This window comes from Bombina bombina, chromosome 9 (genome assembly GCF_027579735.1).
Source record: "Bombina bombina isolate aBomBom1 chromosome 9, aBomBom1.pri, whole genome shotgun sequence".
In the NCBI taxonomy this organism is placed as follows: domain Eukaryota; kingdom Metazoa; phylum Chordata; class Amphibia; order Anura; family Bombinatoridae; genus Bombina; species Bombina bombina.
In genome coordinates, this window is record NC_069507.1 from 139,012,418 (window position 1) to 139,027,097 (window position 14,680).

At 39.9% G+C, this 14,680-nt stretch overlaps 1 protein-coding gene across 2 annotated transcripts in view; it reads right to left on the bottom strand.

The window, feature by feature from the left end:
* Positions 1-14,680, bottom strand: part of LOC128640078 (trichohyalin) — a 43,407-nt gene that overhangs the window by 9,874 nt on the left and 18,853 nt on the right. For both annotated transcript variants that reach the window (XM_053692410.1, XM_053692409.1), the window contains exon 2: positions 1,168-1,353. In XM_053692410.1, the coding sequence (XP_053548385.1) occupies positions 1,168-1,174 (7 nt within the window). In that variant the 5' untranslated portion in view covers positions 1,175-1,353. The remainder of the gene's footprint in view (positions 1-1,167; positions 1,354-14,680) is intronic.

Consider the following 14,680-nt stretch of genomic DNA (forward strand, 5'->3'; position numbering starts at 1 on the left):
AGGGGGAGAGAGAGAGAGCAAAAGAGAGGAGAGAAAGCAAAAGAAAGGGGGAAGAGAGAGAGCAAGGGGTGGGACCGCTGTACTACAAAAAATGGCTGTGTGCACAGGCTTTAGGACTAGTATGTATATATATATATATGTGTGTATATATATATATATATATATATATATAAAATTAAAAATTTAAAAATAAAAAGAATATTTTCTTCTATGTGAAAAACATTGAAATGTAAAATATTCATAAGTACCTTCAGGGTTTAGCGATGTATGTCTTACGTGGTGTCGCAAGTGACAAGTGCTATATATTTTTTTTTAAGCAGGCTCCATTACAGTCTAGACCAAAAAGCCGTAAACACGGTATAAAGGGGCGCTACAAATGGTTAAAATGCAAATAATAAAATCTTTCAGGCACACTTATAAACAATATAAGGGTTATACAAACAATATGTTATAAAATATAATGTGTAAAATCCCCCCTTCCGTGGTTAGTCCCAATTGTAGATGATGAATGTAATCAATGGTTAAAGTTCATCAAGGGGACTGAAAAGGTTGCTCTCCTCTTCACACAAATAGCGGCATAGATCTGCAGATTCAAACAAGAGAGGGGCGCCTCATGTAATGATAGTATCCAATGATATCAACCAGTTACATTTAGGAAAGGAATGATGTGCATAACAAAGGTTTACTCTTATTTCTTCAGAGCACCCTTATGTGCTGGTAGTTGCGAGCTGATATATTTAGGTGTATAAGCTCACCTATTCCTGGTGGTCGGAACTTGACAAAGGGTTCCTTCCAAGAATCCGGATTTACTGTACTGAGTAGACTTGAAAACTGCTAGTAAAAACACTTGTTTAATTAAAAAGTGCAAGTTAAAAACAAAGCAGTATGTAACAGGGGCATAAAAAATGCTCCCAGACTTATGCAACGCGTTTCTCGGTGTAAAACCGTTTCATCAGGCATCCATTGAAGTCTAGGGGTAGAAGAGTTATATGTAGTCATGATATCCAAAGTCCGGAAGTTAGTGCAAATCGGGTTTTGCTCTTGCGAATTATGGTTGTTCAAATCAGCCAATAGAATTTCAGTAGCTCTCATCCTATTGGCTGATTTGAATTTCAAAAATCAAATCAGCCAATAGGAATGCAAGGGACGCCATTTTGAATCACGTACCTTGCATTGAAGATTCAGTATACGGCGGCGACCGTATGAAGAGGATGCTCAGGGCCGGATGTCTTCAGGATGGACCCGCTCCACGCCGCTGGGATGAAGATAGAAGATGCCGCCACCTGGATGAAGATAGAAGATGCCACCTGGATGGATGAGGACCTCACCGCCTGGATGTCCGGACTTCAGAAACTGTAAATGGATCGTAGAGGGTTAGTGTTAGGTTTCTTTAAACTTTTTTGGGGTGTGTTTTTTTTTTTAGATTAGGGTTTGGGCCTTCTTAAAAGAGCTAAATGCCCTTTTCATGGCAATGCAAAAGAGCTAAATGCCCTTTTAAGGGCAATGCCCATACAAATGTCCTTTTCGGGGCAATGGGTAGCTTAGGTTTTGGTTAGAGTTAGGTTTTTTATTTTGGGGGGTTGGTTGGGGGGTCTTTCTATTTTTTACAGGTAAAAGAGCTGTTAAACTTAGGGCAATGCCCTATAAAAGGCCCTTTTTAAAGGCTAGTGGTAGTTTATTGTAGGCTAGTGTTTTTTTATTTTGGGGGGGCTTTTTTATTTTGATAGGTGTAATTGTTTTTATTTTGAATAATTTCGTTTGTTATTTTTTGTCATTTAGTATTGTTTGTAATTGTAGATTTAATTTTTAATAACAACCATAATTTCCATGCATTTCAATGGGAGATTCTGAATAAGTAACCAAGCTTTTACGCTATGAAAACCATCTTGGCTCAATCACATTTGGCTTGTTTTATGCTAATTGGGCATCCCTTTGTAAAAAAAAAAAAAAATTCAATCTAGCCTGAGCCAAATGATATTGATCAAATAATATGGCATCAAACCTGGCACCCTAGCATTCATGCATTTCAATAGGAAATTCTGAATAAGTAACCAAGCTTTTACTCTATTAACCCCTTAGGACCGGGCACTTCATACAAAAACTTCCCCCAACGACCAGAGTATTTTTAGCATTTTTGCCATCATTACATTTAAACAGCCTTTTTTGTTTTTTATGTTTACCTATCAAAACTATATATATTTTTTTTAGTAGACAACCCAAAGTATCGATCTAGGCCCATTTTGGTATATTTCATGCCACCATTTCACCGCCAAATGCGATCAATTAAAAAAAAAGTTCACTTTTTCACAATTTTAGGTTTCTCACTGAAATGTTTTACAAACAGCTTGTGCAATCATGGCACAAATGGTTGTAAATGCTTCTCTGGGATCCCCTTTGTTCAGAAATATGCTTTGGCATTGCTTTTAGGTAATTAGGCCACTAAATGCCGCTGCGCACCACACTTGTATTATGCCCAACAGTGAGGGGGTTAATTAGGTAGTTTGTAGGGTTAATTTTAGCTTTAGTGTAGCGCTCAACCTCCCACCTGATACATCCCACCTCCCTGACCCATCTCAAACAGCTCTCTTCTCTCCCCCGCCCCCCACAGGTCACCCCCATCTTAAGTACTGGTAGAAAGTCTGCCAGTAGAAAAATAAGTGGGTTTTTTTAACTTTATATTTTCTGCAGTGTTGTATCCCTCTCTAACCCTCCCCCTCTACCTATTTGCTGGCATCTTAGGTACCGGCAGCTGTGTGCCAGTACCCAGTTTGCTCTAAATTTGTGTCATTTTGTTAAAAAAAAAAAAAAAAAACACTATTTTCAATAGTATAGCTGTCCCCCCTCATTAGCATACCCCCTCCCCTCCCAGATCCCTTTCAATACAACCATCCCACATAGGATACCCCTCTCCTACTTCTCCCTCCTCACTGCCATACTGTAGTGGGGCGTAGCAGTCCCACACGCTCCAGCCCCCCTTCATGACTACTTCTCGCTCTTCTCCCGCCACCTCCAGTGATGGGCCGCCCACCTACCTCCCTCCAAACCCTCCCACGCCACCAACGATAGGCACCATTGCTGGCCAATGCAGAGAGGGCCACAGAATGGCCCTCTCTGCATCGGTTACTGCCTAAAGGGTATTGCACGATGCCTCAATATTGAGGCACCGCTGCAATACCCTGAGAGTGGCTGAAGCGATCACAATCTCTTCCAGTGCTCAGTTTAACTGAGGACGTGCTATGTACGTCCTTGGTCCTTAACGGTTGTTTTTTGGTTGTTATGGGGTTAATTTTATGATCAATATCATTTGGCTCAGGCTAGATTTAATTTTTTATACAGTGGGATGTCCAATTAGTAGAAAACAAGCCAAGTCTGGGTGAGTCAAAAAGGTTTTAAAAAAAGAAATGTTTGTTTTCTTATTCAAAATTTTCCATTGAAATGCATGAAAGTTAGGGTATAAGGTATGGTGCCATATTTTATGATCAATATCATTTGGCTCAGCCTAGATTAAACTTTTGTATATAGAGGGAATACCCAATTAGTATAAAACAAGCCAAATGTGAGTGAGTCAAGATGGTTTTAATAGAGTAAAAGCTTGGTTACTTATTCAGAATTTCCCAATGAAATGCATGGATGCTAGGGTGCCAAGTTTGATGCCATATTATATGATCAATATCATTTAGTTTAGGCTAGATTTAATTTTTTTATATAGAGAGATGCCCAATTAGAATAAAACAAGCCACATGTGAGTGAGCCAATATGGTTTTATTAGCGTAAAAGCTTGGTTACTTATTCAGAATTTCCCATTGAAATGCATGGATGCTAGGGTGCCAGGTTTGATGCCATATTATATGATCAATATGATTTGGCTCAGGCTAAATTTAATTTTTTAGATTTTCATTTCATTTAGCATAAAACAAGCTAAATGAGAGTGAGCCAAGATGGTTTTAATAGAGTAAAAGCTTGGTTACTTATTCAGAATCTCCCATTGAAATTCATGGAAATTAGGGTACCAGGTTGGTGGCATATTATATGATCAATATCATTTGGCTCAGGCTAGATTTCATTTTTTTATATAGGAGGGATGCAAAATTAGTATAAAGCAAGTGAAATGTGAGTGAGCCAAGATGGTTTTAAAAGATTAAAAGCTTAGCTATTTATTGAGAATTTCCCATTGAAATGCATGGATGCTAGGGTGTTAGGTTTGATGCCATATTATATGATCAATATCATTTGGCTCCGGCTAGATTTAATATTTTTATATACAGGGATACCCAATTAGCATAAAACAAGCCAAATGTGAGTGAGCCAAGATGGTTTTAACAGAGTAAAAAGCTTGGTTACTTATTCAGAATCCCCCATTGAAATGCATGGAAATTATAGTACCAGGTTTGGTGGCATATTATCTGATCAATATCATTTGGCTCAGGCTAGATTTCATTTGTTAGATTTTCATTTCATTTAGCATAAAAAAAGCCAAATGAGAGTGAGCCAAGATGGTTTTAATAGAGTAATAGCTTGGTTACTTATTCAGAATCTCCCATTGAAATGCATGGAAATTAGGGTACCAGGTTTGATGCCATATTATATGATCAATATCATTTGGCTCAGGCTAGATTGAATTTTTTTTATATAGAGGGATGCCCAACTAGCATAAAACAAGCCAAATGTGAGTGAGCCAAGATGGTTTTAATAGAGTAAAAGCTTGGTTACTTATTCAGAACTTCCCATTGAAATGCATGGATGCAAGGGTGCCAAGTTTGGTGCCATATTATTTGATCAATATGATTTGGCTCAGGCTAGATTTACTTTTTTTTTTTTTATAGAGAGAGATGCCCAATGAGCATAAAACAAGCCAAATGTGAGTGAGCCAATATTGTTTTAATAGTGTAAAACTTGGTTACGTATATAGAATCTCCCACTGAAATGCATGGAAATAAGGGTACCAGATTTGGTGCCATATTATATGATCAATATCATTTGGCTCAGGCTAGATTTCATTTTATTCTATAGAGGGATGCAAAATTAGCACAAAACAAGCCAAATGTGAGTGAGCCAAGATGGTTTTAACCCCTTAATGACCACAGCACTTTTCCATTTTCTGTCCATTTGGGACCAAGGTTATTTTTAAATTTGTGCGGTGTTTGTGTTAAGCTGTAATTTTCCTCTTACTCATTTACTGTACCCACATATATTATATACCGTTTTTCTCGTCATTAAATGGAATTTCTAAATATACCATTATTCTCATCATATCTTATAATTTACTATAACAAAATGTATAAAATATGAGGGAAAAAACACACTTTTTCTAACTTTGAATCTGTTACACATATACAACCACCAAAAAACACCCATGCTAAATAGTTTCTAAATTTTGTCCTGAGTTTACAAATACCCAATGTTTACATTCTATCAGCCAATCGGAATTAAGGTAGGAAAAATCTGATTGGCTGATTGAATCAACCAATCAGATTGAAATTCAATCCGATTGGCTGATCCAATCAGCTGATTCAATCAGCCAATCAGATTTTTCCTACCTTAATTCCGATTGGCTGATAGAATCCTATCAGCCAATCGGAATTGAAGGGACGCCATCTTGGATGACGTCCCTTAAAGGAGCCTTCATTCGTCGGTAGTCCGTCGGGAAAGAAGGATGTTCCGCGTCGCCGGGATGAAGATGGATCCTGAAGAAAGAAGATTGAAGACCCCGCTTGGAAGATGACATCGCCCGGATAGAAGACTTCTTCAGCGCCACTTGGAAGATGACATCGCCCGGATGGAAGACTTCTTCAGCGCCGCCTGAAGGATCACTTCATTGGATGGAAGATTTCTTCAGTGCCCCTTGGATGATGACTTCTGCTGCTCCGGATCTCCTCTTCAGTTCCATCGGTGGCTCGGCTGAGTGAAGACAACTCAAGGTAGGATGATCTTCAGGGGATTAGTGTTAGGTTATTTTAAGGGGGGTTTGGGTTAGATTAGGGGTATGTGGGTGGTGGGTTTTAATGTTGGGGGGAGGTTGTATTTTTCTTTTACAGGCAAAAGAGCAGTTTTCTTTGGGGCATGCCCCACAAAAGGCCCTTTTAAGGGCTGGTAAGGTAAAAGAGCTTTGAACTTTTTTAATGTAGAATAGGGTAGGGAATTTTTTTATTTTGGGGGGCTTTGTTATTTTATTAGGGGCTTAGATTAGGTGTAATTAGCTTAAAATTGTTGTAATATTTTTAAAATGTTTGTAACTTATTTTTTTAATTTTTTGTAACTTAGCTTTTTTTATTTTTTGTACTTTAGTTAGTTTATGTAATTTTATTTAATTGTAGTTATTTGTATTTAATTTATTTAATTAATGTAATTATAGTGTAGTGTTAGGTTTAATTGTAACTTAGGTTAGGATTTATTTTACAGGTAATTTTGTATTTATTTTAGCTAGGTAGTTATTAAATAGTTAATAACTATTTAATAACTATTCTAACTAGCTAAAATAAATACAAAGTTACCTGTAAAATAAATATAAATCCTAAAATAGCTACAATGTAATTATTAATTACATTGTAGCTATCTTAGGGTTTATTTTACAGGTAAGTATTTAGTTTTAAATAGGAATAATTTATTTAATTATAGTGTAGTGTTAGGTGTAATTGTAACTTAGGTTAGTTTTTATTTTACAGGTAAATTTCTCTTTATTTTAACTAGGTAGCTATTAAATAGTTAATAGCTATTTAATAGCTAGTGTACCTAGTTAAAATAAATTGAAAGTTGCCTGTAAAATAAAAATAAATCCTAAGATAGCTACAATATAATTATTATTTATATTGTAGCTATATTAGGGTTTATTTTATAGGTAAGTATTTAGTTTTAAATAGGATTAATTTAGTTAATAATAGAAATATTATTTAGATTTATTTAATTAATATTTAAGTTAGGGGGGTGTTAGGGTTAGTGTTAGACTTAGGTTTAGGGGTTAATAAATGTATTACAGTGGCAGCGGTGTAGGGGGGGCAGGATAGGGGTTAATAAATGTATTATAGGTGGCGACGGTGTAGGGGGGGGCAGATTAGGGGTTAATAAGTTTAATATAGGTTGCGGCGGGGTCCGGGAGCGGCGGTTTAGGGGTTAAACTATTTAGTTGCGGCGAGGTGCGGGATCGGCAGGATAGGGGTTAATAACTTTATTATAGAGGGCAGCGGTATAGGGGGGGCAGGATAGGGGTTACTAGGTATAATGTAGGTTGCGGCGGTGTCCGGGAGCGGCGGTTTAGGGGTTAATACATTTATTATAGTTGCGGCGGTGTCCGGGAGCGGCGGTTTAGGGGTTAATATGTATAGAGTAGCTTGCGGTGGGCTCCGGGAGCGGCGGTTTAGGGGGTAATAACTTTATTTAGTTGCGGCGGTGTAGGGGGGGACAGATTAGGGGTGTTTAGACTCGGGGTACATGTTAGGGTGTTAGGTGTAGACAGCTCCCATAGAAATCAATGGGATGTCTGGCAGCAGCGAACTTGTACTTTCGCTATGGTCAGACTCCCATTGATTCTTATGGGATCCGCCGCCTCCAGGCGGATGCACGCTGGGCCGGAAAAGTGCCGAGCGTACCTGCTAGTTTTTTGATAACTAGCAAAAGTAGTCAGATTGTGCCGCACTTGTGTGCGGAACATCTGGAGTGACGTAAGAATCGATCTGTGTCAGACTGAGTCCGGCGGATCGAAGCTTACGTCACAAAATTCTACTTTTGCCGGTCTCTAGCTTTTAATAACTAAGGCGAATCAGCCTCGCCACAAATACGCTGCCGAATTCCAGCGTATTTAAGGTTGACGGCTTGATAACTACCCCCCCATATGTGTATTATGCCCAGCAGTGAAGGGGTTAATTAGGGAGCATGTAGGGAGCTTCTAGCATTAATTTTAGCTTTAGTGTAGTGTAGTAGACAACCCCAAGTATTGATCTAGGCCCATCTTGGTATATTTCATGCCACCATTTCATCGCCAAATGTGATCAAATTAAAAAAACTTAAAATTTTTCACAATTTTAGGTTTCTCTCTGAAATTATTTACAAACAGCTTGTGCAATTATGGCACAAATGGTTGTAAATGCTTCTCTGGGATCCCCTTTCGTCAGAAATAGCAGACATATATGGCTTTGGCGTTGCTTTTTGGTAATTAGAAGGCCGCTAAATGCTGCTGCGCATCAAACGTGTATTATTTCTAGCAGTGAAGGGGTTAATTAGGTAGCTTGTAGGGAGCTTGCAGGGTTAATTTTAGCTTTAGTGTAGAGATCAGCCTCCCATCTGACACATCAGACCCCCTGATCCCTCCCAAACAGCTCTCTTCCCTCCCCCACCCCACAATTGTCCCCGCCATCTTAAGAACTGACAGAAAGTCTGCCAGTACTGAAATAAAAGCTATCTTTTTAACCCCAGCATATTTGCATATACTGCTGTGTAGGATCCCCCCTTAGCCCCCAACCTCCCTGATCCGCCCCAAACAGCTCTCTAACCATCCCCCTCTACCTTATTGGGGCCATCTTGGGTACTGGCAGCTGTCTGCCAGTACCCAGTTTACAATAAAATCTTTCTTTTTTCCCCCGTAGTGTAGCTTTCCCCCCCAAAGATCAACCCCCCACCCTCTCCCATATCCCTAGTTATTTTTTAAAAACTATTCCCTCTCCCCTTTCTCCCACTTTAACATTTAGATTTTTGCCGTAGTGTAGCGGTTCCCACCTGCTCCCTCCCCGTGCACGCGCGTCAATGCGCGCCCCTGTCGATCCCGTAGGTACAGCTGTCCCGCACACATTTTTGGCCGTACCGCAAATTAACTTACGCAATTTGCGTAAAGTCTTTTTGCAATGGGACTTCCATAGCGCCGGTATTACAAGCTTTTTTTTGGAGGCCAAAAAGTGATCGGTACAGCCAGGGCCGGTGCAAGGATTTTTGTCTACACAGGCGAAGGTGCATTTTGACGCCCCCCCAACACAATACCTCTCACCTCCCTACCCTCCTCCACCCCCCCATACCAAGTATATTTTATTTGCATTAAACAGACTTATTTTTATTTTACAGTAAAAAAAAAAATATTTGTGGTTTTGAAAAAGTGTACAATTTTTTATTTTATTCAACTAGACTTCAGGAAAGGGATTGCAATTTTTTTTCCCCAAAACAAAAAAATGGTGTTTTGTATCATAGCTGAATGTTGTTATGTTTACAGTAAACACAGTTGCGGGTTCATTATAAAATATTTAATTAAATATACCTTATAAAAATATGTATTCATTATTTATTCTGTATGCTTTTTATGGCAAACTGTGCAACTGCACTACCACCACACAGGGACTAACAATTTGGGAGTATCTGTGTATTGTTTAATTCTACAGTGATTCTCATATTTCACTTTAAATTAGTGTCTCTGGTTAGCCACAGCAAAGGAGACAATAACTTGAGCTCCACCATAATTTTCTTGCGGTGTCCCTGGAAATCTTTGATAATAGCAACACACTTACAGATCTACAAACTGTAAATCTGTATAATCCCCAAAGAAAACAGAAAAACATATACATAGTGTAATACTCTAGAGTGTGAGTATTGTGTCTTGTCAGCAGCTGCAGAGGACAGCTATTTTAGAGCAGTCTTACAGTATGCCTAATGCATATATTCATTAAAAATAACATAAACAAACATTGCACACTCAGTTTGTTTACTTGAATTATTACTTTCAAGTTCCTTCCCACCACCACCAGACTAGTCACTCACAGTGCCTGTGATGCACCCGGGCCCCACTGCAATCATACTGCCGCCGTTGGCCCTGCATGGCCCCTGCGCCACAATCTTGTCAGGCATCAATTCCCTTCACATCACAGTCAACACTGTCCTCACTGCATGCAATTTAAGCCCCGTGCATTCTAATTTCTTCCCGGGAGCTGCCACTCCTGCCTCCCGGCTGCTGCCCGCAAACCCCAACCCCACCATCCTACCTCACTGCAGTGTTTTCATCTTGATATAGGATCAGGCCACAAGTTGCAACAGTCAGCTCTTCTTACTGCTCTATCCTCCCGCTCTCTTACTCTTGCCCTGCTGGCTCATGCTCCTCCCTCTTCCTTCCTGTTCCTTATGCTGTGACCGGAGCTTCTGCAGTCAGCACTGCACAGGGGTCGCGGGTGCTGCGAGGGGGGGGGGGGGGGCACGGGTACCGTGGGGGGGTTGCAGACCGCGAATGTACAAAAAATAAAATTATATGTTGCTCCTACAGCCAGCCAGGTTGTCACCGGCAGTTTGCGCCCCCATACTGAGGCACCCTAAGGCAGCTGCCTAGCTGCCTTTATGCATGCACCGGCCCTGGGTACAGCCTATCCCGCAAGATTCATATTCTAAAGTCAGTAGTTATGAGTTTTACACTACAAAGTTGTAGCATACAACTCATAACTAAAGTGTTAAAAAGTACACTAACCACCATAAACTACCTATTAACCCCTAAACCGAGGCCGTCTCGCATTGCAAACACTAAAAGAAAATTATTAACCTCTCCGGACATCGCCGCCACTAAAATAAACATATTAACGCCTAAACCGCCGCACTCCCGCCTCGCAAACACTAGTTAAATATTATTAACCCTTAATCTACTGTCCCTAACATCGCCGCAACCTACATTCGTTATTAACCCCTAATCTGCTGCCCTCAACGTCTCCGCCACTATACTAACCCCTAAACCTAAGTCTAACCCTAACACCCCCTAACTTAAATATAATAAAAATAAATCTAAATAAAAATTCCTATCATTACCTAAATAATTCCTATTTAAAACTAACTACCTGTAAAATAAACCCTAAGCTAGCTACAATATAACTAATAGTTACATAGCTAGCTTAGGGTTTATTTTTATTTCACAGCGAACTTTGTATTTATTTTAACTAGGTAGAATAGTTACTAAATAGTTATTAACTATTTACTAACTACCAAGCTAAAATAAATACAAATTTACCTGTAAAATAAAACCTAACCTGAGTTACACTAAGATCTAACCTTACACTACAATTAAATACATTTCCTAAATTAAATAAAATTAAATAAATTACAAAAAAAACAACACTAAATTACACAAAATAAAAAAGACATTATCAGATATTTAAAATAATTACACCTAATCTAAAAGCCCTATCAAAATAAAAAAAGCCCCCCCCCAAATAAAAATAAAAAACCCTAGCCTAAACTAAACTACCAATAGTCCTTAAAAGGGCCTTTTGTGGGGCATTGCCCCAAAGAAATCAGCTCTTTTACATGTAAAAAAAAAAATACAAACACCCCCCCCAACAGTAAAACCCACCACCCACACAACCAACCCCCCAAATAAAATCCTACCTAAAAAAACCTAAGCTCCCCATTGCCCAGAAAAGGGCATTTGGATGGGCATTGCCCTTAACAGGGCATTTAGCTCTATTGCTGCCCAAACCCTAACCTAAAATTAAAACCCACCCAATAAACCTTTAAAAAAACCTAACACGGGGGGCGGAGCCAACTGGGGAAGGGATAGGCAGCATGGAGTGAGAGCTCCCGCTAAACTTTCTTGTTTCTAAGGTATTCTTTTCACTTAAAGAGGTGTACTATCCTAGGATTATATTCAAACTAACAGAAGACACTGATCTATGACTTGTTATGCCAGTTTTTGGGGCTCTCATTCAGATTTGCCGTTACTTTTTTCTCTGTAACCACGTGGTGACTGAACATGGAAGCCTTCATAACAGCAAAGTTCTTGCCGTGACCCATAGAACCTGAACACTAGCTACCTATACTGCACTTGGGGGGACTGGTGTATTGGGGAGAGACCCTGCCGCGGGATCCTTTGCACACTGTTCTACCTCTACCCCGGCCTGGGGATTTTTGGACGCTATGGAACCTCATGCACTGCTGCGGGAGATAGACTCCCTACTACAACAATACCGAGAGGCCTTCACATCATTGTTCACAGCAGCTGGCTGTTCACCTGTCGCTACTCTCCCTCAAAAGATTGCCAGGAATGGCGACAGTGGTGAGCCCCAAGCAAGCGTTGATTTGGGTCCCCAGCGGCCGCCATCTTTTCTCTTACCGGACCTCCAGTCCCAAAGGTTTCCCAGCTCTCCCCTGATGGAGTCCCACTGCCTGGCAGCTACCACCGTACCGAGTGTGGCTGAGGATATTCTGGAGCCTGCTGTCGCTAATCGCATAGATTGCAGCCCTAGACCCGAGGAGTTTTTCACTCTAGCGGAGCAGCGCGAAGCTGAAGCGGACTGCACACTGGCTGGGAGCTTCTTGCAGCCACAAGACGGCGGACAGGTCAGTTCCCAGCATGAAGAACTAAACCTGCAAAACCTGTCTCTGGCTTGTCTGCCTGTGCGCAAACTGTGGGGAGAGGCCATATGGGAGAACGGACATTCTGCACTAATGGGTCGCATCCAGCTTCATGGCAGGAGACATATAGTCAGCTCCATTTTTCAGAATTACTGCCCCAATGGTATCCAGCTCCATAGGTCCTTATTGACTCTAGGGCAAGCAAGAGACAAGTTAGGTATAGGCTAAACTGCTCATAATGAGTGATCAAACAGGTTACACATTGGGGCACAAGTTTAGATTGCTCTCTGCTTGTCGAATATTAGTTGCACTGCTAATTTTTTGTTTCTCTCATCTTGCATTTGTTTATTGACATTATGTTAAACCTGTTTCTTTGTTAACAACACCCTTCCTCTGGGGATAGCAGTTACTGTGGAGATGAGGATTCTTTAAAGACACTATCGTTATAACCCTGATGTCTATCTTTGTTTTGAGCTTTCAGGCTAATGGCTTATGATTGTTTGTAAATGCTTAGCACATTCAATTTATTAATGCTAGTCCAAGTTCAGTATTACTTGAAACCCTCTCTGCATGTTTAAACTATAGCTCTTCCATGTCTTTTATCTTAGTTGCCAAGTTTACTGTGTCATCTTGCATATGGTCAGGGGAACTTCCCACTGCACTAACCTACTGGGAGTCTAATTCACTGTTTCCTTTATGAACACATATAGATGTGTCTTATTAGGCACTCCATGCAAGATGATTTTACTCTTACTGCACAACTTTACACTTCTATAAGAGTAGGGGTAAACAAATATACAAACTGTGTCCCTTAGCATTAACATTACTCACTCTAGACTAGTAGTTAGAATAGTTTGCAAGCTGAGAGACACTAATAAGTTATATAATATGTTTGTTGTGCACATGTTTTGATGTATGTTTTTGGCACAGACTGATGATATGTTTTCCTATTGTATGATTTAAGTACAATGTGATGAGTGTAGAGTTGGACACGTCAGAGAAGTCCCACAGAGTGGATGGAATCTATCCTCACGGCCCGTTGACTAGTCTAGTTCTTATTTACTAACAATTTCTTGTCAGGGGAAATAAGTGAATTTTATTTAGCTTCAAATCTTTCAGTTTAGATCACCTTTTAGCTTACATCCTTTGGTTTAGGCCACCTTTCCAGCACAATAGACATTGAAAACGTTAACCAGGGAGTTTGGGGAGGCTCAGTGGATAGCTGCTTGGAATCACACACCTATATATATAATTGTTTTAATTGTTATTCGGACATAGGGCCCATGTCTGGATGGCAGAATATAAAAAAAAAAATTTTCAGGTGTGTGGGAAAATCATACTCTATATGGGAACATATAGTTTCCTCTATCTACTACTGATGCGGGCTGGTCCTGCTCGACTACTATTACCTATTGTCTTGTATATATGATTATATTGTCCTGTGGCACTAACACCTCTCTACTTAGTACTTACATTAACTTAATTATCCCCTCCATAACCTACAATGAGCCTGCCAGTCCCTAGGCTTCATATAACAATCAAACTTATCACCTCCCCCCCCCTTCTATAATATACCTCCTATTCTTGGAGGGTTAAATGCGCGGCTTATCTCTCCTAGGTACCTACACTTGCAACAACCCCTTTCCCTACAATGTTCTTACACACTAGACCCAAGGGTTTTTTCCCATGTTTTATCTGGGGTAGAACACTTTAGTAAAAATTTAAAACCTGAGGTAAATAGAACAAGATCCGTGAGTGGTCTTTCTAGTACAGGTAGCCTCCCTGTGTCATAAAAAACCTATTTGATTGGGGGTCCAAGAGTGGCCCCTTAAATAAAAGGGGAAGCTTACTTTATTGCTGGCATGACTGACAAATATGATTACATAACACTGCGAATACTCGCTATTTTCTCCTTAATCTAGTTATTTTATTAGTGGAACTTATTAGCAGCACTTGTATTTACATTTTATGTATTGCATACTCAGCTTTGTATTGTGTTTCTTCTGATGGTATTTTTGAAGTGTTTTAATGCCATATATGTATGCCAAACTTTACCTCAATAAAAACTATAAAAAAAAAAAAAAAACCTAACACTAACCCATGAAAATCCACTTACAGTTTTGAAGACCCGACATCCATCCTCAACGAAGCCGGGAGAAGTCTTCATCCAAGCCGGCAGAAGTGGTCCTCCAGACGGGCAGACGTCTTCATCCAGACGGCATCTTCTATCTTCATCCATCCGGCGCGAAGCATCCTCTTCTTCCGACGTCTAACGAAGAATGAAGGTTCCTTTAAATGACGTCAATAGAATGCGACAGCCAATAGACAGTCGATAAAATGCGAGCTCAATCCTATTGGCTAATTGGATCAACCAACAGGA